The sequence below is a fragment of the Pelodiscus sinensis genome, chromosome 9 (genome assembly GCF_049634645.1).
Source record: "Pelodiscus sinensis isolate JC-2024 chromosome 9, ASM4963464v1, whole genome shotgun sequence".
NCBI lineage: Eukaryota > Metazoa > Chordata > Testudines > Trionychidae > Pelodiscus > Pelodiscus sinensis.
This window is the reverse complement of record NC_134719.1, coordinates 49,785,837-49,809,484: the sequence shown is the minus strand read 5'-3', so window position 1 is coordinate 49,809,484 and position 23,648 is coordinate 49,785,837. Positions and strand designations below refer to the sequence as shown.

The window sequence follows — 23,648 nt, the reverse complement described above, 5'->3', positions numbered from 1 at the left end:
ACTCACTGCTGCCTCCTCTGCCCTCCACCCTGCTGTCTCTGAGAGGCAGCAGCATGAGGGGAGGGAGGCAGGGGAAGCGGTCATGAAGCAGCATCTGCCTGCAGCCGGTCCATGCTTTCTGTGGACAGGGGCTGCTTTGCAGCAGCAGTCCCTGTCTGCAGGGAGTCTGAGCTTCTGTGGACAGGGGCCGCTGCCAGACTACTTTCTGTCTGCAGCCAGCCCGGGCTGCTGTGGACCAAGGCTGCTTTGTGGCAGCCTGCTGACACCACAGTCTCCTGCAGCAGCACCATGGGGAGCTCGGATCCCCCCTCCGACACCCTGGGCGGACAGAGTTTGCTGCCGCCTCGCGCTGCTGCCTCTGTATCCAAGGTAGCAGTGCAGGGTGGCAGGGAGCTGGTTTTAAACTAGCTCCCCTCATGGACCAGCTCCTACCTGGCACGACACGCTACTGCCTCTTACACAGTGCGGTGGCAGGGGGCTTCCCGGGAGTGGGGCCGGATTGCACTGGCTGCTGCCTCTGCCCCCGGGGTCTATAGAGTAGTCGAGTGACCAATAAGATGTGGTTACTCAACTATTCAGTTACCTGATATGTAACATCCCTAGTATTCAGTTGTACACCCTCACATGGTTTATTGAGGTGATAGTATACTTCATTGCATTACCACCAAGATGCATTGTAAAACATGGGGCCAAAGGACTTTAACAGCCCAAGAAGTGCACTGTTAATGTACTAATTAGCCTGTGGTGGATAATTTCTGTTCATTTAAGAAAATGTTTTGGAGAAAAAAATAGTGGGATTTGTATAACATCCTTTATGAAAAGTTATACCTATAAAAGAGTCTGTAAATATGTTGGTAACAGTTGATGAAATATTTATTTTACCCATGTTGACAAATTTGATCAACGGCTTTTCAATTTTTTTTTTAAATTTTTTTTTTTTTTTTTTTGGAAACTGACTTGATGTAACATGAGATTAATGAGAAGTACATGCGCAAGGAAATATGGTTGCAAATAAAATCTGTTTCTTTATGTTATAGGACAGGGAAGGAAGGCCAGCCGAGGGAATACTACACTTTGGACTCTATTTTGTTCCTGCTGAATAATGTGCACCTTTCACATCCTGTTTATGTTCGGCGTGCCGCGGTAAGTAGACTCTGGATGGAACATTGTTCCTAGATAACACTGGAGGGTGCATGCTTTATAACTGTGAATATATGTTCATGTTAGTATTTTCAGGAAATTAGGAAAAACAGTTACTATGGCATTAACTAGCATACCTATAAACAGGGCTCGCCGAACCGCAGTGAGCCCTGCTGATCGCCCGAACCCGGCTCTTCCAGGTTACAATCTGCTTGCCACGGGCGAGTAGATTGTATAATTTGTTGAGCCCTGCCTATAAATAATAAACTGTTCCTCAGGAGTTACTTGGTTAACAACTTAAGGCATAGTTTAAATCATGAACAACATTATCATAAAAACATAATTTTAATAAGAGCAGCTTTCAGTGACATGAGTTATTTTCACTCCTCACGTACCTGCAGTTGTTGATTGGTAGAGCCAAACTTTCATATTAGGTACAGACAAGTCTTAAGTAATAGTCTCCTCCTTTCTGGAAAGTTAAACCCATTTGCAGTTTTGTATTGACAATGTCTCCTCCATTTTCTGACAGAATGCCCACACCAGTCTTGTGCAGAAAAAAATTGCATCTCTTAGTTCTTCCCTTGATGCGCTATATATTGAACAGTGATGAGTAAAGTTTATAAACTCTTAACACATGCTCTCTGAAGTTTTTTTTTTTTAATAAAATTACTTGCTGACTGAAGTTAGAGTAGGTTGGGGGAAAACAATACAGGATTAGTAAAGGTAGCATAGAATACGTTTCAGCATCATTGCTATATTGTGATATCTTGTGGACTTACTAGTATTTTAATACTTCAGTATGGACAGTACGAGTAAATCACTTCTTTATTGAATACTTCTTAAGCATTAAGATTGATTCAGGTTAGTACTAGGGATATTAAAAAGTGGTTAATTAGGTAACTGTGAAAATCTTAGTGGTTACACAGTTGTACGCTGTGGGCTCTGCTGTATAAAGCTTATATTGCAGAACCTGCAGTGTGAGGTGGCAGCTGGCTCCCTGGGAGCTGGTGAGTGCCAGAAGCCAGCTTTTGAGCCAGCTCCTGGGGAGCTGGCTGCCACCTTGTGGGGAGCAGCAGATGGCTTCCCATGAGCTGGTGTGTGCTCTGAGCTGTCTTTTAAGCTGGCTCCCAGTGCATACCAGCTCCTGGCCCCATTCCCAGCCCCGGTCCTAGAGAGCTGGCTGGTGATACAGAGCCAGCAGTGCAGGGTGATGGTCAGCTATGTAACCGTTATGCTAACTGATAAGTCTGTGCTTATTGGTTAAATGTTTAAATGGCTACACAATTACATTCTTAATACAATATTTCGTTTGCTGTTAGCATCTCTGGCTAGTCACAAATATTGAAATTTGATTAAAATCTTCGACCTAATAAATATTTGAAGCTTGAACACCTCACTTGTGTGTCTGAAATCTGATACCTATCCTTAGTTTTCTTGTTGAATGAGATTGACTCATTATTCGCAGTAATTACAATACCCAACACACTGATTACTGGATGTAATGTGGACTTTGACATTGTCTGGGAGGAAGAGAATTTAGAGATTACAAAACCATGGGGAAAAGCCCTAAAGGATTGCATGGTTATTAAAAGCAGTGCTGGTCATGGCAACTTCAGATCTTTCTAACCTCAAATCTTAAATTCTCTTCAGACTGAAAATATTCCTGTGGTAAGAAGACCTGACAGAAAAGATCTACTTGCGTACCTAAATGGGGAAACATGTGAGTGAAGTTCTTCCTTTTTATCACGGCTGTAGTAGTGCATTATAAAATTGCTTCATTTTAGGAGTGGGGTGGGTGAGTTTAAACCCCAGTGGACATGTGGAGCTGAATATATGTTGGAATATATGAGGCCTGTTCAAATGGGTTTACAGGTACAATCCAGCCCCAGTCTTGGGGAGCCCCATGCCACCTCACAGGCTGCCTCTGTGTCAGAGGTAGCAGTGTGGGGTGGCAGGCAGCCAGTCTGCCCGGGTAGCTGGTTTTAAAGTATCTATTCTCACGGGAGTGGCTTCTGATACAGAGGCAGCCTGTGGAGTGGCAGGGGGCTCCTTGGGAGTGGGGCCAGGTTGCACTAGATTAGTCAAGTAACCAATAAGACCTGTTCATTAACATCACACGTACTATACCAGAATTGAGAGCACGAGAGCTACAACATGCTAAAATATATTACATGCTAATTGAGGGGTTCTCAAATGTCATTGCGCCATGACCCCAGATTTGAATTTATTTCTGTTGTCAGGAGGGGGGACTGAAGTTTGAGCTCACCCAGCTGAGGGGGCCAAAGCCTGATCCCCGCTGCTGTGGGTAGTGGAGGTCACAGCTGAAGCTCAAGGGCTTTGGCCCTGAGTGGAGAGAGCTGTAACCTCAGTCCTGCCACGCTGCTTAGAGTCCTTGGGTTTTGACTTTGGCCCTAGGCAGTGGGGTTGGATTTCAGCTCAGGGCCCCGGCAAGTCTAAGCTAGCCCTGATGATTCCATTTAATAGGGGTCATGACCCACAGTTTGAGAGCTGCTGTTTTAGCAACATAGTAATTTGTTTGGTCTTCCAATATTAAAATATAGATGACCGGTAGTTAGAGAAGAGAGGTGCTTGAAGATGTTAGCATGTCTGTAGATGAATACTAAACATGCTGTGTTTTCAGCTACAGTAGACTTCCGTTAATCCGGCACCTTTGGGACCCAGGGAGTGCCAGATTATTGGATATGCCGAAGTATCAGGAGGTACTCCGGCAGGGGGGCTGTGATGGGTCGGGGGGGGTAGGGAGGGTCGGTGGGGAACAGCGCGGCGTGGGGCGAACCCTCCGCCGTTTTGCAGGGAGGCAGGGGAAGCCCTGCGCAGCCGCTGGTGACAGGCCAGCTGGGACTGCAAGTGGCAATGGCGACTTGGGGAAGCGTCGGGGCAGAGCAGCTGGGGTGCTGCTGGGTTGGTCCCGCAGTGTCGCCCCTCACCTGAGTAGCGCTGTGGGACCAACCTGGCAGCACCCCAGCTGCTCTGCCCCACGGCTTCCCCAAGTCTGCTGCTGCTGAAACTGATGAGCAGCGGACTTGGGGAAGTGGCAGGCAGAGCAGCTGGGGTGCTGCCCGGTTGGTCCCACAGCACCGCCCATCACCCCCCTGCTCGGCGCCGGGCAGCACCCCACCCGCTCTGCTCTGCAGCAGCAGACTTGGGGAAGCGGCATGGAGCAGCTTCAATTGTCCAGCTGGCCGGAGCACTTCCAGATTCCAGTTGGTGCCAGACTTTCAGGAGTGCTGGACCACTGGATGCCGGATAATTGGAGTTTTACTGTATTATCTCTGCAATTCTTCTTGCAGTATTTTTTAGTAAACTGGAATTTGAAGTTACTCACTTTTTGTGATAGGTATGGTAAGCATACTTTTATTTCAAATGAAGGCCATTAGTTTAATTTTCTTTTACAAATATAAGTGAACTTTCAGAGATATTTGCTTGTAGATTACAAAATATTTGTTACCTTTGGGGTGCTGTTGGCTTCCTGTGCTCACATCTTTGAATACTTACAGAAAATTTTGTGTTTGAATCTTAGCTACATCATCAAGTATAGACAGAAGTGCACCACTTGAAATTGGTCTTCAGCGATCCACTCAAGGTATGATTTAATTGCTAAGCAATGTTGGTATGAATTTTATGAAAGCCACCACAATTCTGCAGTGTTAATTGTCTTTTTTCCCTTTAGTTAAAAGAGCAGCAGATGAAATATTAGCAGAAGCAAAGAAACCGAGAATAGAGGTAATGCAAGTGACTAACATCATCCATCTTAGTTATTTGTGGGACTAATTAGATTTTTTTAATCTGATATTGTAATTTAAATAAATTTCCTTTCCTGTAGATTCACATACTACTCCCATTAAAATGAATAGAAGTTGTTTATGCAAATTAAAGGGAGACTGTGTTCCAGTACTTAATAGGAACTTCTGCCTCTGCTTTGAACTTTGATGCATTACTTAGACTTAAAATTTTACTATACCTAAATGGCCTGTAGTATAGGAAGGGAAATCTGCAATACCTACTTCTAAGAGAACTTTATAGGTCATGGGTGTATACTATGTGGCTGGAAGTTAGTCTACTTGCTTGAGTAAGGGCTGCAGGATTGGGACGTAAATTCTATTTTACTGCAGAGAAATAACGTAGGCATATTTCATCCCCTTAACGTGTAGCTATTTTTACTTCCTTGTTCCTGATGTCATTATTATAGATGTATTTAACAATGGATCCTTTTCATACTTGGTTTACCCGTTATGATACTGTAGAACTCTCTTGCTAACACGTGAAACTACAGTCCCCATTGCTTCCATTTCAAGATTCTGGCAGGGCATTTAATGGTGTATCTTCAAGTGCATCCTAAAAGCATATATCTGTTCAATTAGGAAGTGGTTACCATTATTACCATTATGTATAATAAAGACAAAATCTGATGTAATGTTTTTTCTCAATTACCATCTTGTGTTATCCTACTCAGTTGGTTATTAAGACTTTCCTGTGAAATTGACTGTATATATGTTCTATATATTGGAGGCATCTTTTTGGAGGCTCAAAACCACCCTTATTTTACCACAATAAAGCAAATTGGTCCTACATTACCATGCTTCTCCTATGTTTCCATCAGAGGCACATTGTGATAATTAAAACAAGATTGGATAGACCAAGGTCTGTGTAGAGCGCACGCGCACACACACAAATGTATATACAGTTGCCTCCGGCCAGTTCCAGTTTTAATAGATTAATCTCTGGTTTAAGTATATTCTGGGACCTTGCTTCATTCTTGCTTTATCCAGCATTGTTTCTCCATCAGGAGATCCCCAGGAAAGTGGTTCTTGCAATATAGATGGACCTTATCTGTCCTGATACTTGTTGGTGCCCTAGTTGTTTCGGACTGCTTGGTTTATTGACCATACTAATGAACCCTTATTGGTCTTTTGAATAGCAAAATACTTAAAAGCTAATTATTTTAAGGCTAACCTGTGCTGATTATTGGTCACTTCAAAGAATTTGTTGGTTTTGCTACTTGATGCATGAAAATAATCTTTTTGAAGGATCAGACACATTTAAATGTATGGGGGAATACTTACTAAAAGTTAATGAGTCCCACCCACCCTGGAAGCAGGCAGCCAGCCAACACAGGCCACCCCAGGGATGGACCTGGCTCCCTCATTAGGAAAGCAGGATAAGGGACCCTTGGGAGGCAGGGCAGGTTCTGGAGTAGGTTCTGGAGTGGACTTGTATGGTCTCCAGCTGATTTGTCTGTGGCTCAGTGGCCCCCATCCCAAAAAAGGTTCCCTACCTCTGCCATAAATAGAGACACTGTTGAAACCTTTTTGTGTTAAAGTAAAATACTATGTCCAAATGTAGCTTGGCCAGCAATGTCCCAGTTGGGACCCAGCCCCCACCGGGCTGCAGCATCCTGTCTCCGGCCCAGATCCTGGTTCAAGCCCCATGATGCAGCCCCCATCTGGCTGCAGAAAGGACTGGTGGCGGCCCCCCTTCTGCTACAGCATGGGTCTGAGGAGAAGCCACGATCTGGCGGTAGCAGATGGAAGGTGGTTGGCTAGCATAGCAAGCAGGGGGCGCGCCCCCATAATTACTTCTATAGTGCCATTTGGAGAGGACCTGCATCAAGATATAAACTAGATTTGACTTTATCTGCACTAATACATCATTTAAATATCTGTGCAAATATTAAGTACCACTTACATTTTCTTTGGGAGGGAGAATGAGGTGATGGGAATTCCATCTTTCACTAAACATATGCTCTGAAAGCTAACATAAAAGCCATTCTCTAAATTGTGTACTGACTGACTTCCAAGAGGTGACTTGTAGGTTTTTTTTTTTTACTTGCGTTAAAAACTCAGTGAAGTTTTTAAAGTCAGTTTTGTTAGTTCACCATTTTGCAATCCATTTTTGGACCATGGCTACAAAAATGCATCAGATTGGGAAGGAATTGTTTTAGTCATACAAACGTTATACATGGTGATTTCTGTCAAGTTTTACTTTGAATCTAATTCACTTTGAGAGGGCAGCAAAATTGTACTGACGTTGCTTTATGAATAAACATTGCTATTGCTACTAGGATGAAGAGTGTGTACGCCTTGACAAGGAGCGGCTGGCAGCTCGGCTGGAGGGGCATAAAGAGGGAATTGTACAGACAGAGCAGATCAGGTAAAAAATATTATTTCACTCCTGGGATGGTAGTTGATAGTTTTCAGGATTTCAAAACAGACTGTTTATTTCAACTGTTCTTAAGTGTATGTCCAGCAGCCTCACTGAGGAGTTCCATGGATTTCTGTAGAAACTGTCAATGGAAAACTGTCAGCCGTCAGCCTGCAACATTGCTTCATGTGATTGGAGCTCAGACTCCTGTTTTGGAGGGGTAACTTCACAGCAGTGTCTTATCAGCCAGCACCCCAAGTGATTGGACTGTTTGTCTCCCTGACTGGTGATTTCCTTTTCCCTTCTGTTTCTGCCACAGTATGATAGACAAGCTAATAAAGTGAAAAACACCATAAAGAGAAGCTGCTGTCCTTTAGCTCCTACATTTAAAACATAAACACTGACAGTTGTTGAGGAATGCGTGTGTCCACTTTGCCTCTAGGACTAGGAAAACCTTGCAGGAAGCAAGCTTGGAAGATCTCCTGTTAGGTGTCTAAACTGGATTGCTCTTCCATAATATAATATATGTAGATGTAGTTAAACATACAAAGAAGAAAGGAATAATGGAGTAAGTGTAGGACAGTGCATTTTCATTACTACAAGAAGTCATTAAAATCTTAAGAATTCAAATAACTCATCAGTTTCCTTTGTACCACAACAAAATTCTGTAGGGAGAAAGATTAACATCCACTAAAGCCTGGATCTGGATTTCCCTGAAGCTGCTTGATGTAAAGGCCATAGGTTTTGTGGGTATAACTGCACATCATTTGCCTTCAATGTCCTTGCTAAGAGCTATTCTTCCATTATTACCCCAGGCTGCCTTCAGGTTCAATGCTAGAGCAGATTGCTAAAGCATGGACCAAGGGTTCTGTTATATTTCAGAACATCTTGATTTTGACATTGGGGAATGTCAGACCTTGTTACTGGGCTGGACTCATTGCTATGGCACTTCCTGCTGGTATCACTGGGAATTAGTTTGTCATCAGGGTACTTCACTTTGGCTGGTGTCTCCCCCATTGCTCCACTCTGTTTCAGGTCAGGCTCTGGATCCGTGTCACTCCCAGTCTGCAGCGTCCTCTTCAGGGTTCTGTCCTCAGGCACTGCCCACTCCAGTTGTGTGTCAGCTCCCTTGTGGGGGTAGAGGCTTATTCATTTTGTATCTCTGCCGTCTGGGGTTCTCCTGTTCCAGGGAACCCCAATACCCACCTTGCCTCAGTGACCTACTGCCAGTTGTCATCTAGCTCCTGCCTCGGGCAAACTGCTGTCTGAAATGGCCACTCATCATTGGTAAGGGGGTGTGGAGCTGCTGCCTTTTCCTAGCCTGGCTGTTTCCCTGCAGCCTTAGTATAATCAAGCCTTGTCTCAAGCCCTGCACCCAGGGAGTGAGGTCAGGCCAGAGCTGGGGAGCTCTTTCTTGGCACTGCTCTGTCTCAGGAAGCCTCCAGCTTCCCTGGCAGCCAGGTCCCCCCGCTCCTCAGCTAGAACCAGAGTGTCTCCTTCTCTCCTGCTGCCTTTATTTATACAGATGCAGCTGGACCCTAATTGGCAATATTGGCTTCAGGTGTGGTCTTGTCCTCTCCCAGGGTTGTGTTCTAGCCTTAAAGGGCCACTGGGAGGCAGATGCTCCATCGCAGATGCCCTGTCACAGACCCTAATTGGCTGGAGTCCAAAAACTCGAGACTTGGGGGAAGGGACAGAGTGTTTAGAAGTGCTAGAATAAGACATCCAAACTATGAGAGAATAAAAAATGCCCCAAGCTATTCTAGAGCAAACTGTCCACCTCAGTGTTAGGTAGAGCATTTCTAGGAGTGGTGAACTCTTAGTAAGAAGAGCATTCTGAAAAGGTATAAAATATTCATTTCCCTCTAAAATACTTTGGACCAACTATTCAGAAAAGCCTAGAACTCTGTGAGCGGAGCAAAAAATACATCATTTTTCTGTCCTTTCATCCAGAAGAATGCAGTAATTGACAGTGTCAGAGTGGTACTCAAGACGCATTCTTGTCCATTTATATAGCAGTGCAGCAACAATATATTAGGAATGGTAAGAATTAAATCACAAACACAATGACGCTTATGCTTTATTAAACTAAATCTTAAGTATTTCACATTTACCAGTTGCAGCGATCTCTTGAGTAGCCGGATGACCGCTATACTTAAATTCTTTTTTAATTTTAAAGTTTTATTTATTCTAACAGACCAGTCATCACAAGACTAAATGGACTGTTTCCTTAAAACTTCTGTAAAAATGAAAATATTCTCTCTGGGTATGTCTATGCAGCAAGGCTAAAGTCAAATTAAGCTACGCTACTTCAGCTATGTTAATTGCATAGCTTAAATTGAAATAGCTTAACTCATTTTTTTTGGTGGTGTCTACACAGCAGGAAGTTGAAGGAAGAACACTCTTTCTTCGATTTCCCTTATTCATAAAATGAGGGTTACCATAAGTTGGAATAAGAAATCCTCCAGCTTGACATTATTTTGAAATAAAGGCTTGTAGATGCACACTGTTATTTCAGAATAACACCAGTTATTCGGAAATAACGCTGCTGTGTAGATGTACCCTCTGTGCCTGCTGAGGAACCTACTGCTGTGAAAAGTTGACTTACCAACTCAAGGAACTCTGGCTAATGATTTCCACCAATTTGGGGAGTGACTTTGTTCAAGACATCATCAGTAAACATATAGGCTGTGTCTACCTTGGCACCCTTTTCCGGAAAAGGGTTTGCTAATGAGGCAAGTCGGAATTGCAAATGCCGCGGGGATTTAAATTTTCCCCGCGGCATTTGCATGAACATGGCTGCCGCCTTTTTCCGGCTCGGGGCTTTGCTGGAAAAAAGCGCCAGTCTAGACAGGGATCTTTCCGAAAATAAAGCCTTTTCCGGAAGATCCCTTATTCCTGATTTTAAGAGGAATAAGGGGTGTTCCGGAAAAGGCTCTATTTTCCGAAAGATCCCTGTCTAGACTGGCACTTTTTCCCGGCAAAGCCCCGAGCCGGAAAAAGCGGCAGCCATGTTCATGCAAATGCCGCGGGGAAAATTTAAATCCCCGCGGCATTTGCAATTCTGACTTCTCATTGGCACCCTTTTCCGGAAAAGGGATGCTAATGTAGACACAGCCTATACTGATTAAGTAGCTTGGCTCCAGCCCTGAAATTTATTATGACTGGCATAACTGAGGAGTGATTTTTTTTTTTTTTTTTTTTAAGATGCCCAAAACATGGCAGCAGCATCAATTTCAGAAGTTAGGCATCTACCTTTATGTTTGGGTTAAGAATGCTCGCAAGAAATTGAGGTAGATTTAGAACTTCATCTGTTTGCTTCTTGATTACCTGCAGTTTAACTTTTTGGTGAGGTATTTCTTTTGTCAAGGTCTCTTGAAATGCCTTCCAAATAAAATAGGGAATAGACTTATGGTATCACCATTGTGGCCTGTGGCCATGATATTCCAAAATAAGGGACATTTATTATCTACTTTATATATTTGAGACAGTTTGTGCATGTCTGTTTTTTTTCAAGAATTCCTACTAAATGGTAAGAGCTAGGACCACCAAATTTGCCATGCAGCTTTCTCTTATAATTTAAAACAACATAAGGGTTTGATTGTGCCAGGAAAATGGGATGTTCCTGGAATGGGATTGCTTCTCCTAGAACCATACGGAAAAGAAACAGAATCACTACACAAGTGAAAGAGGCTGGCTGGGGGTGGCCCTCTCCCCATTCAGAACTGTACCAGCCCTGAACCTCCTACACCCCAGGCATCCTTTTGGGAGGTGGGGGGAGCTGAAGCTTCACCTCATGCCCAATTCACTCAGGAACATTGCTGGCAGTTCTCCTTAGTCAGGGAGGCAGGAGAAAGTGTACAGTTTGCTGTATTCTTTACTCTGGCTGGAAAGTGCAAATGAAAATGGACCTGCCCTAGCCAGGGGACACGAACCCTTCTCCCAGCTGTGCCCACTGCAGGCAGTGGCTATCAAAGCACTTCTTACCTGCTGTGGTAAGAGAGGGCTGTGGTAGTCCTCTCTTGAGAAGAGCCTGCATACTGATCCCTTCATCCTCAGCCCCACCCCAGAGCAATGATTCAAATGAAGCATATACACTTTCATTTTCTTTTCAAAAAGCTTGGGTCCTTACCTCGATTCATTTTTGCAACACCAGCTGTATCTTGTAGTGGAATATAAAGTATCAAAATGACACCCAGTGATAACTAGCAACTCTAGATTTCTCTCTCTGCAGCTTTCTATACCAAATATTTGGGTGATAGTCTAAACCTGGTTAGTTATTCCTTATGACTTCTTTAATTAGTTAAGCTAAACTTTTCTCTTTCTAGCAACATCCAATATAGCAAACAACTTGGGAATTTATTTGTTAAATTACATGAATGCTAAAAGGCACAGAGAGAACAATGATGCATTGCAAACTGCATTATTTAAGCTACTAACCAGTTGATCCAAATTGTTCTTCAGACACATCCCCATTTTCTCCCAATAATTAGTTTTCATTATGATGTTTGATTCTTGCAGCTAGGCTCTGCATCTCCTTCTAGCACTATATACATCTGCCACATTTTCCTTTGGTATGTAGGGAACAAATTTCTTCGAATTATTCCCAGATAGGCTCTCTCTTCTGCTCAGAAGCCATGTCAGTTTTTCTGTGGCAAAAGGGTGGGAGAGAATATAGGAAGCGGTGAGTGTGCTTAGTAGTGTCTTCCTTTGTTCTTCCAAGACCACTCCACTGTTTCTTTCTATGCTGTCTCTGATCTTTCCTATATATTGTCTGTTTTTAAAACAGCTTCTTAAATAATTCCTCTGCTGTGGTTGGCCCAGCTTTGCCACCACATAAGCACAGAACAAAACCAATCCTATTCAGCCTGTGTCTTTAGTCTTCTGAGAAACAGAGAGCCCAGAAACGAGCTGGTAGTTAGGCCGGACAGACTAGAGCCATTCAGTTTTATGAGACTGTAAGTGTAGGTTTAACATGTTTGTGATGAGATTTAATCGTAACTGTTATTTTTAAATGAGTAATGTAGTATTGATTTAAAAAGTTAAACTCAGGTTTAAGTTTAAAAAAAATCATATTTGTTTTTTGCTTTAAAAATAATTGATTTTTATTCACCCTGCTACAAGTGTACAAATGAGTGGTCTTATTAAGACTATGCACTGGGGCTGAGAAGATCTGGATTCATTAATCTCTGCCACAGACCTTTTGCAAGTTGTTTAATCTCTTCTGTGCCTGAGTTCCCCACTGTAACCCATCCCTCCCCAATTTCAAAGGGAAGTGGTGAATGATTTAGTTTGTGAGGTGCTCAGACACTTGTGCATAACAGCAATGAATAAAACTTCAATACGTACCTTTTCATACAGACAGTGAGGTAGGGAGGACTCAGTTATTCTATTCCAACATTGGTTTTTTTCAAGCTAGTGGATAACATTCAGAACCCCTGAAGTAGTGGCCTAGAATCCACAAACAACACCTAAATCCATGATAAAGTACACCTGTTGTTGATAGAGGAGGCTAGCTACCTGGGTAGGTGCAATTAATGGTTAACTGTAGTAACAGAGTTCTTAATCACTATCTAACTTCAAAAAGTTTAGTGACCTTCTCTTTGTTCTGAGCCAGGTCACTGAGGGTTGTGGTGTTCCTAATGTTCTGACGGCTTCACAAACTACCTTTTGGTGTTCTGTGGAATACCAGGGAATGCTACAATGAAGATTGTGGATTTTTTTTTTTTTTTTTTTTTGTAATTCACACTTTTAATTTTTTTAATACAGCTTGGATTTCCCTCGTCCAGCATCCTCCGGGCCTGACTGGTCCTGAATGAAGGAGGTTGCTAGACTAGAGTTGATCAATTTAATCCCCTTTGCTGATGGATTCTAGGCTCTCCAGGAGTCTGTCAGTTGACCCTGCAGTGCTCCCCTCCCAGCTTCAGGGATTGCTTGACCCCCATCACTGGAGCTCCTGCCTCCACAGCCAGCCCTGGGTCTGCCAAAGCCCCTGCCATCCTGGGTCCCCTGTCTGAGTTCCCACCAGAGCCACCCTAAGACCATCCTGGTCTGCTGGGTTTCCAGCTCCATTCATTCCCTGCTGTGAGTCTCCTAGGGCTCTCTGATTTGGGAGCTGGACCACAAATGTTCCCAGACCAGTCTTGGACCAGAGAGGTTCACCCAATATTATGAGAGATACCTTTTTAAAATACAAGTGACATAATTCTTAGAGGTCTTAAAGTATATGTACATACCTGTTAAATTAGTTAAGCTACTTGTGTTTAAAAAAAAAAACACTACACAAACAAGATCCTATTCTATATAGCTTACTTTCATATCACATGTTCATTAGGTAAGCTTTTTTCATGTGAACTGCAAAATCAAATGAAAATTTACTTAAACACAGACTTCTTTGCCTAATTCAATTTTCATTTTATTCTGCAGTTCGCCTTGAGAATGATAATATCTGAATTGGTGGAGTTGGGCTGTCAGGTAGTTGAGTTTCATTTTGTTCACATTTAAACGTAAACACATGTATGCAACTTAAAAAAATGGGGGGGGGGGGAATACAGGATGGAGTAAAGAAAAAATTTTGAAATGCAGCACAGGTTCATAGTGACAAAGTTTAATGTTATCCTTACTGTTTGGTCTGGATGAAATGTATTGGTAATGTTGATCCACGTCTTAGTGTAAAAGTGTCTATATAACAAAACCACTAGCATAACTGATACTAAACTACACTCTTTTTACCAACCCCAACAGTGGCTAAGCATTTAATAGACAGGTAACTTAAACTATATTAATTTGTGGGAAACAGAGGGACAAATGTTGTCTTTATAGTAAATTGAAGTCTTTAGTCCCTGAGCTGTATATTTCATATGCATTGTCTGTGTGTGTGTGCACGCGTGTATATACACACTTGTACATATGTACATTTTATTAGTTTTCCTGTGTTAATATTTTAAATTACTTGTGAAATCATCTGTCAGAGAATGGCTCTAAATGTAGCAGTGCTGAAGTTTAAAACCTTAATGTAAGTCAGTAGAGAGCGCCTTGTGTGGCACAGATGTAAACTTCTAGTACTTTGAGGAAATCAATGATGGTTGTTTTTATAATTTTCTATTTCAAAGTACCTAACTGATTTATGCCTTTACTCAGCCTCTGCAATTCTTGTTTAGATCTTTGTCTGAAGCCATGTCTGTGGAAAAAATTGCTGCTATCAAAGCAAAAATCATGGCGAAGAAAAGATCCACAATTAAGACTGATCTGGATGATGACATAACTGCTCTCAAACAAAGAAGTTTTGTTGATGCAGAGGTAGATGTAACCAGAGACATCGTCAGCAGGGAGCGGGTGTGGCGGACAAGAACTACAATTTTACAAAGTACTGGCAAGGTAATGCTTCTAGTTGTCAATTTTTTAAATCAGTATTTAGAGCTGCACTGGGCAAACTTTTTAGCCAGTGGTCAGTTTCTATGGAGATACCATGTGGAGGGCTGGCTAGGGCAGGAAGTTGTGGTACATGGAGGTGGCATGAGGACTCGAGCTGTGGGGTGCAGATTTTGGAGTGGGGCTGGGGATGAGAGGTCTGGGGTACAGAGGGTACTCCGGGTTGGGATCAAAAGGGCAGGAAGAGGATCAGGACGCGGGCAGGGATTGTGGGGTACACAATCCAGGCAAAGCTTACTTGACATGGCTCCTAAAAGCAATGGCTCATTTTCCCACTCCCATCCCTGTGACTCCCACACTGAAGTAGGGCAGCACGGAGAGCTGTATGGCCCTACCTGTAGGGTCTGGATCCACAACTCCCATTGGCTGTGGTTCCCTAAGTTGTCGTGAGAAGCTTTCCTGCTGACGTAGCGCTGTGCATAATACTGCATATGCTGGCAAAATTTACGTTGCTTACAGGGGTGTTTTTTTTTTTTCACACCCCTGAGCAGCATACGTTTTGCCAACTAAGCAATTATGTACCATGGCCTAACTTGGAATAATTCAAAGGGAAGCAAACTAGTTTGGGGTTCATGTTCACATTTACTTTACCTTAATTTATCTTGGAATAAAGCTGACGTAGGCACTGGAATTGGCGAGATTTCTGCTCATTGTGGTGCTCAGATTTCTGTCTTGTTAAATTCCTTGCTAGCTAAAAGAAAGGGAAGTAATAACACAAAAAATCCTTCCATCTTTTGGATGGCAGGGTTTATAGGGAGGGGAAAACTCTGAATACTAAACAATTATTATTGTAATGGTTAGGGTTATAGACAGGGCTCGACAAATAATACAATCTACTCGCCCGTGGCAAGTAGGTTGTAACCCGGAAGAGCTGGGTTTGGGCGATCTGTGAATGCGCAGAACGATCTGCACATGTGTAGATCACCGGACAGCACGGCTGGCGAGCCGTGGTTATAAAGCTGTACTTCCGGATTACCTATTAAACACTGTCTTGCTGAAATAATATTGTTAGAGCTAGTCATGTTCCTCATGCTATTTGTTACTAATCCAAGCCAGACTCAATCTTACTTACTAAAACACAATTAAATTTTGAATATTCAAGATTTTAGCAGTTGTCACTGAAAACATGTAAGAACTGTAACAACCTATGTTTATTTTCTCTTCTACTGAGCTAGAGGGGGCATCCGCATTCTTACCATGTGACTTGGACAGGAACCACATGGTGTGGGATGAGGGGAGAAGGTGGGATCCTCACCTGTGGGAAGGAGTCAAGGCATATTCTAGTCTCAGTCTCTCCACAAAAGTAGGGGGGAGATAAAGGGCAAGGCTTATTAATTGTCATTAAGTTTGCTCTTTTTTCTGAGACCATTGTAACTAATCTGTAGAAGAGAATGAGGATGATAGCGATTCTTCTCTTCCAATTTATGCATAGGAACTGAAGGAAAGCACTGAGATTGAGAGCAGATAGACTGATCAGAGCTTAGGACCTCTTATGTGTCATATGGATCAGTGGCATTAAGGGAAGGGCAGAGAAACTGATCCCTTACCAGAAACCTAACTTCTACAGTTTTCAGTACTGGGTTTGGGCCTTCCCTTCTACCAGTAGCTCAAGGTGTACTATGCAGGTGTGAAAAATAATCAACTAAAGACAAGGTTACTTGGCTTTACCAACTGAATGTGAAATGAAAGTAATCACATCTTGCCATCATAGAAATGAGCAAAAAGATTGCCAGACTTTGTAGTGTACTTGGGCTTGAAGAAAGTGATGGTGTAAAAATGGTAGTGTGGTCTTCCATGGTTATAGTGTGTCCACAGGGCATGAATCAGTTATAGTGAGTCCATAAGCTTAAAAAAAAAAGCTACCTGGTCATTCTGCCTTGGTACTGAATATTGAACATCATTGCCAGTTATATAGCTTCTGTGCAACCCTGTTTTCTTCAGTTAGTTTACAAAAATTCAAATATCTGCAATTTAATGACAAATTCTGTGGAAATTGGAATGGAAACTGGTTCATTTAGAAGCAGTTTTGCAGTGTTGGGTATCTTCAGGTTAGAGTGAAAGCATCTAACATGGAATATAGCTTTGTCATAAAGGGACACCACCTATTTGAACTTCAGTCAACTTTTAAGACCGATTGAATGGTGTCCAGTGCTACCTGTGCTTCTCTGTCTCTTTAGAAGCATTTTTAATTTTTTTATAGCCACAATTTCCTATTTTAAGGCATTTTTCTCACCTTTGTGTGAAAGACTAACACAAAGTAGAAACTGAGTATGCAAAGTACTGTCAAATGCACGAAGGTAGTATTAGTGGAAAATCACTATTTTTTTCAGGTATAGTAAATCTAGATGTTAGAGAGGAGATTAGTTAATGTTTTCAGCACACGTGAAATATGTATGTTTCTAATTAGATTGAAGATACGTAGATCAACCTTCCCCTTAATTTGGACAAGTCTTGTGACTATAGAGTGTGCTTCTACTTCAGTGATAGTAAATAGCATTTTGCTTTACAAAGAGATTTGTAAAGCATGCAGTTGATGGAGTCTGAAGCATTGATAATGGAGTCTGAAGCATTGATATTCACCATATTAGACAGTATGAGGTCTTGCCATTGTAGTCACTTTATTGACAACTATTCCTAGAGGAAAAAGTTACTTAACTTGTCATATCTTATATAATTTCAAGCAATTTGAACTGAAATATTGACTGGTTCAGAAGTGTTTTTTACATTTTTAATGCTACAAGGTTTGGGAGTCTCTTTTTTCCCCCCTATTGTAAGTTATTCAGTTATAAAACTTTTTCAACTATAGTGGATGTATACCAGCAATTGGCAACGAAGAATAGGGAGTGAGTGGGCTGCATGAGGGGCCCTTCTTCACCTTAGTAGGCCAGAGTAGCCTGTAGAGATGTAAAATCAAGCAGTTGAACAGTATATTTTAACTGGTTAACCAGTTAAATAAGGGCGGATGGGGGCTGCATCAGCCCACTGGTTAACCATAACCAGTAAGCATCACCTGGTAAGGGTGGTGTTTACTAGTAGCTCGTGTCCCATTGAGGTTTCATCCATGGTCCTACAGCCTCCTGGTCTGCTTCCCTACCCCACATGTCTCTTGCACTTCCTCCTCCTCCTCCTCCTCCCTCCAAATGCTTTTGGAGCACCACAAATCTCTTGGCTTATGCTCTGTCCTCGCTCCTCCTCCAAGCTCTTGGAGCGAGGGGAAAGAGCAGGGATGGAGCACGAATCAGCAGATTCATGGCACTCCAAAAGTGCTGGGAGGGAGGGGAAGAATTTGGAAGTACAGGACTACGATGCCACACTTAATGAGAGGTGCACTGGGGACAGGGGCAGAAGGGGTCCACAGGCTATAGGTGAGCTCCGGTGGGCCGCATGTGGCCCATGGGCCACAGGTTGCACACCACTGATCAATCTACTATGTCAAAGATACTTTAAGATTGGGCCTTTAAATACAACAGCTTCAGGAAAAAAATATTGAGTATAATGGATGTTGGTTCGTGCTCTATAGATGTATACCATACCCCTGGAGAATTCTGTGTCAAATTCTTCACAGACTAGTTTAAAATTCTTCATATTTTATTTGTTAAATACAGTAACACCACATGCATGTTAGTTACTTTGATAATTTATTTCAAAATGCCTGTCAGCATGTAGGTTTGAAACAATAGATAACAAAAGAGATTCAGGAAACGTTTTTTGACAAATTTCCTTATTAGGCATATTAATACAGAACTTTGACATTTAAATTGCAATCCAGAAATGTATTTTCCACACCTCTTAGAAGCTGTGCCAAGGCTTGAAGGCATCAGGAGTAAAGGAGCTGAGGAAGAGGGAAGGAAATTGCTGTGAAGGAGCCTGGGAATGAACCTGGAGGGTTGTTGGCTGTGGATGGGAGAAGAATGGAAAAGGTTGTTAGGGAGTTAAGAAGGCTTACCTGTGCAGACCCTGGTTGACCTTTAGCGTCTCCCATTCCATTAGGCAGATATTCTCCACTGTCCCCAGGTGTCCCTGCACCCCCATTCTGCCACCCCATCCCCACGTGTCCCTGCATCCCCCATCACTGTGGCCCTATACCCCATTCAGCCCCTGCCTCAGTCTGTCCTCCTGCAGTAGTCCTGATCCCTAGTCTGTGTCTCCCTCCTGCAGCTCTGTGTGCTCCATTCTGTGTGTGTGTGCCCTCTTCACTCCCCATATCTTGTGCCATGAGAGTGTTAATGGCACTCACTCTAAATTAAGCTAGTCTGAGCAGGAAGAAAGACCTGCAGAGTTCACAGGAATATTGGCAGGGAGTCTTTCCATCTCAGTGATTTTTTTTTTTTTTAATGTACCCAGCTTAAAAACCCTTTCTCTCAGCATGCCTAGAGATATTTCTCAGATACTAAGCAGTGTGTTAACTCTGTAGTTGGATTGAACATGTGGGAGTTGTGTGAGGGGAAGAAATCTCTGAATTGAAATCTAACATGCCCTTTGATTATGCTTGTATATTTATCTATTCTTTGAAGAAAACCTCCATTCTCCTGGGAGCAGGGTGTTGAGAACTTTCTGAACTCTTCCATGTTTTTTTTTTATCATTTTCCCCCTCTAGAAGCCATTTCCACAGTGTACTGCAGTTCAAACAATGAACTCCAACATTAACAAAAGAGAGAACTTTTGAGTCACATTTTATTGTAGAATATTTTACTGCAATCTGCAGTGTAGGATGTTTCAAAGTTACTTTTTCTGCATGAGATGGTCAAACCCATAGGCTAAGAGAACATTAGGTAGCCCCATACTTTCCCCATTCCACGCAACCTATAGGAAGTCTGAAAGGACTGCACCAGGGTCTTCCCATTGTCCCCAAAAAGCTGGAATAGATACTATATGCCTTTTTATGATGCTTATTTATGCTGGAAGTTCCAGGCTACTGGCTTTACAGATTTAAAAAAAAAAAATTCCCATCTCTTGACATGCTGTACTTGTATTTTATCTCTGTAGTCCAGAAAGGGCATCCATTCCAAGGTTTCCAGCTACTCAGCTGACACTTTTCTTGGGCACTTTCCATATCTTTACCTCCCAATCTGTGGTATTTCCAGTGCTTATGCTGCCTATACTGTGATATCCCAATCAAGGCAGATTTCCTAAACAGGTCAGCATCTGTACTTTGCCTTTTCTTTTGAAAACTATGAACAGGGTAACTATCTGTGGTTTTAGGTTATCACACAGCTTTTTATAAACAAGCACTTTTAATCTTAGGCTTTGTCTATACTAAATGGAAGGTCAAATTCAGACTTGCAACTCCAGCTGCATTAATTGTGTAGCTAGAGTCAACGTACCTTAATTCGACCTTCAGCACGATCTCCACAGTGGGAGGTCGATGGGAGCAAATGCTCCTGATGACTTCCCTTACTCCTTATGAATCAAGCACCCTCAGGATTCGATTTAGCAGTTCTTTATCAGACCTGCTAAATCCAACTCTGGAAGATTGACTGCCGCAGCATCAATCTTCCTGGTAGTGAAGATGTGGCCAAAGTATAAAAGTGTTACAGAGAACATATTTAAAACCAGTAGAGAAATCTGCATACATACTAATAAACGTATCACCCCTCATCTTTGAGGCCTGTGGCAAGTTTCAATCCTACAAACCCTTCCCTAAATTTTGGGCTCCTTCCCTTGAACAGAAAGAGCTGTCCATTTGCTGGATCAGAATCAGTTTAAACTTAGGCTATTGCTCCTTTTTGTGTGTGTTTTTTTTTGGTCTCTGGAAAATTCACTTTGAACTAGGATAGGCGGGCCTCCCCAGGAGATGATGCCTCTCTACAGGGGTTACAACCTGAATGAATTTGTCTAGTCATCTACTGTTCCTGCAGGGCTGCCACTCCAATGATATAGTGTAAGATCTCCCAGAGAGATTTCAGGAAATTGCTATATATATCGTAAATAAGTCTCACTCTAGAGGTCTGGATGTGGCACCAAATAGCTCTAATATGAGTCTTAAGTTACACAGAAGGCCTCACACCAGCTTTCTGTGTCTGTTGAGTTTCACCAGAAGGCAGCAGAATACTGAGAGGAAAGATTAGAGACAAGCTGGTGAGGTAATATTTTTTTATTGGACTGACTTCTATTGGGACTTTCAAAGGGAGGGAGAGGAAAGGCTTTGTACTTTGTTTTTATTATGATCTATGGAGACAGCCTGAAAAAGTTAATAGTTTTGCAGTAATATAACAACTTCTGTTTATTTTCTACCTTAAGAAATCTACAGCTATCTATTTTCATTTTCCATGGTCCTGCTGGAGAATTTCCCAGAGCAGGAGTTTTCTCAACCCTCAGTTGAAAGTGTTTTGGAAGAAATTCCTCTCACATTCCTAATAATTGGATTTTTATTTCAAAGCAGGGTTTTAAACATTTTAATTAAAATTTTTCTCCTTTCCTGTTCTACTAAACTCTGTTATTTACCGTCATCTTTGGAAAATAGGGTACGCTGTATTTAGTGGTGCTGATTTTTTTTAAGTGCAATTTTTTGTCATTAAGAGGCAAATTGGGAACAATCCCTCTTTTTAATTTGTGACACACCCTTAAACAAGCTATCTGTTTTGAACTCTAATCTTGATCCATAAATAGTCTGCTTTCCAGTTTTGCTTCTCTGAACTCTCTGCTGTGCATGTGTGTGTCCGTATTTGAGTGTGAGAGAGTCCAGAGATGGTCACATGTGAACTGTATAAAAAGGGATTACTGTTTTTCTACCTGTATTTTTGGTGGGTGTGTACAGCACACAACTGTATTGTAGTGTTCTTGTTCTATTGCATTGTACTTTTGTCTAATTCCATATCCACCACTCCTAGGCACCTTCCAGCATTATTGCTTCCTGGACTTCTCCTTCCCATTGCATATGTGTTATAAACTATCCCCTCCCCTGGTGGCATCAATTAACACAATCCCATGTTTGCCAATATTTTAGATTTTCTGTGGATCTCATTTGTGTGTACTTCATCTGTTTTAGCTGGTTTATAAAAGTTCCCAATTTAGTATAATTTACACATTCTATTTGCATTTTTTATAGAATCCAGGAGATCCTGTATGATGCTTGCCCTGTCTTAATTCAAAACCTGACTTCTATCAGAAATTGCATCATTTTAAGACCAAGAGGCTTTTACTGAAATTCCTAGACTTTTGTCATTCTAACCTATTTTTAAAATGTTCTTAACTGTTGAGTTGTTTACATGTGAAGGGAGTACAGTCTCCTACCATCCCAAGAACAATGTGGTATCTTGAGAGATTTAATATTCCGTACTTTTTCAGTTATCTTTATATTGAATGTTCTGTGTAGCTGTAACTGAGTAGACTTTGCTTATTGCTGGTAGCACTTTAATAGGACTTCTTCAAGGTTGTGAACTAAAGCTTGGAAATTTTAAAGAAACAGCATTTGCTCTTTGTTTCTTTGACAGGTGTCAGAGGTAGTTCTGTTACTCTGTTTTAGCAAAAACAATGAGACCGGTGGCACCTTAAAGACGATGTCATAATAAAATTGTTAATCTTTCATGAGTTGCAACTCAGCTTAAAGGTGCCACTGGACTCCTTGTTAATTTTTTTGGCATGTAAAAGCAATTTTATGTGTGAGCTCTAGGTGGCAGGATTGTTCTGTGCTCCTGAAATTCACAGCTTTTGGAGTGAACTTCAAAGCTGAAGCAATCAATAAAGGTGAAGTATAGCCTGTTAAATTAGGAGCTAGTATCCTTGTTACTAGTTTTGTTCAAAGAATAAATGTGTAGTTTAAAAATGGTGACTAGCAGTATGAATGTGAGAGTTTTACTTCACTCATCTTGTCTCTGTAATATCCTGTGACCAACATAGTCACAACAAAACTGCAAATCTGATGGTAGTTTCACTTTATGATCCAAATCCACAAAATTTATCTTTGAGAGTTTATGTATGTCTATATGAAGATTTGTAATGGAAATTAGTGCATATATATTGTACATAAGTTTTTGTTCTGTGTAAAATGCTCCCATTATGTGTTTTACCTGCAATTAAAGACCAGATTCCTATGTCTTTAAACTCATAGAGAATACTGTTAATCTTTACTCCACAAATAATCTCATTGAATTCTTTGGTGCTGTTACTACTTCTGAAGTCATATGCTACTGAATTTGAATAAGGGATTTGGAATTTGATCCTAAAAAGATAAATCTATCACAGAGAAACAGCATTTTGAATGAGAGTTTGCTTACACTAGGGAGTTGCCTTCATGCCTTAATTTCCTTGCCTGCAATAGCTGTTGTGGAATGACTTTTCATGTGAATGCTTACTGTATGTTGGATGCTATTGTGCAGTTAGGTTAATCCACTTCCAAGTGCATTAAGCCAAATTTCCAAAGTGGATTAAGCTCAACTGCATAAAGGCACATTTAGTGTACAACCATGGTCACCAACTGGTTGATCGCGAGGCCTCGACGGGTCAATCGTGAGGTGTTTGGGCCCCCCCCACCCCTGAGAAGCCCCACTACCTACCTCCAGCAGGGTGGACAGAAGTCCTGCAGCTTCACGCTGGTTCCGGAAGTGCACTGGCTGCTCCTCTCCCTCAGGTCTTCCCGGGCACATTGCGGGAAGGGGCGTCAGTCCCAGAGGAGGAGTGCGGTGGCTTCCCTGCACCACGGGAGGAGGGAGACGGGCCCGGAGGAGGCACGCACCAGCTTCCCTGGGAGGAGGTGGGTGCAGGGGACTCTCTGCCCCCGCTGGCACCATGTTCCCTCTCCCCTGCCGCTTGTTCCTTCTCCCCACTCCCTAGCCACAGAACTCTGTCCCCACTGACACCCTATCCCCTGCCGAAGCACCCACTAGCATCCTTCCCCAGTACTATGTCCCTGCCCCCACCAACACAGTTGGGGACACATTAATGAAGCTGGGGGGGGGGGAGGGTTGGAGGAGGGT

The 23,648-nt window shown here is 42.3% G+C and overlaps 1 protein-coding gene across 1 annotated transcript in view; it reads left to right on the top strand.

The window, feature by feature from the left end:
* The window catches only part of CDC73 (cell division cycle 73), a 164,960-nt gene that overhangs the window by 7,830 nt on the left and 133,482 nt on the right, over nt 1–23,648 (top strand). The window contains exons 2-7 of the mRNA XM_075936731.1: nt 1,038–1,143; nt 2,791–2,860; nt 4,682–4,744; nt 4,832–4,884; nt 7,223–7,311; nt 14,463–14,679. Coding sequence (XP_075792846.1) covers nt 1,038–1,143; nt 2,791–2,860; nt 4,682–4,744; nt 4,832–4,884; nt 7,223–7,311; nt 14,463–14,679 — 598 coding nt within the window. The remainder of the gene's footprint in view (nt 1–1,037; nt 1,144–2,790; nt 2,861–4,681; nt 4,745–4,831; nt 4,885–7,222; nt 7,312–14,462; nt 14,680–23,648) is intronic.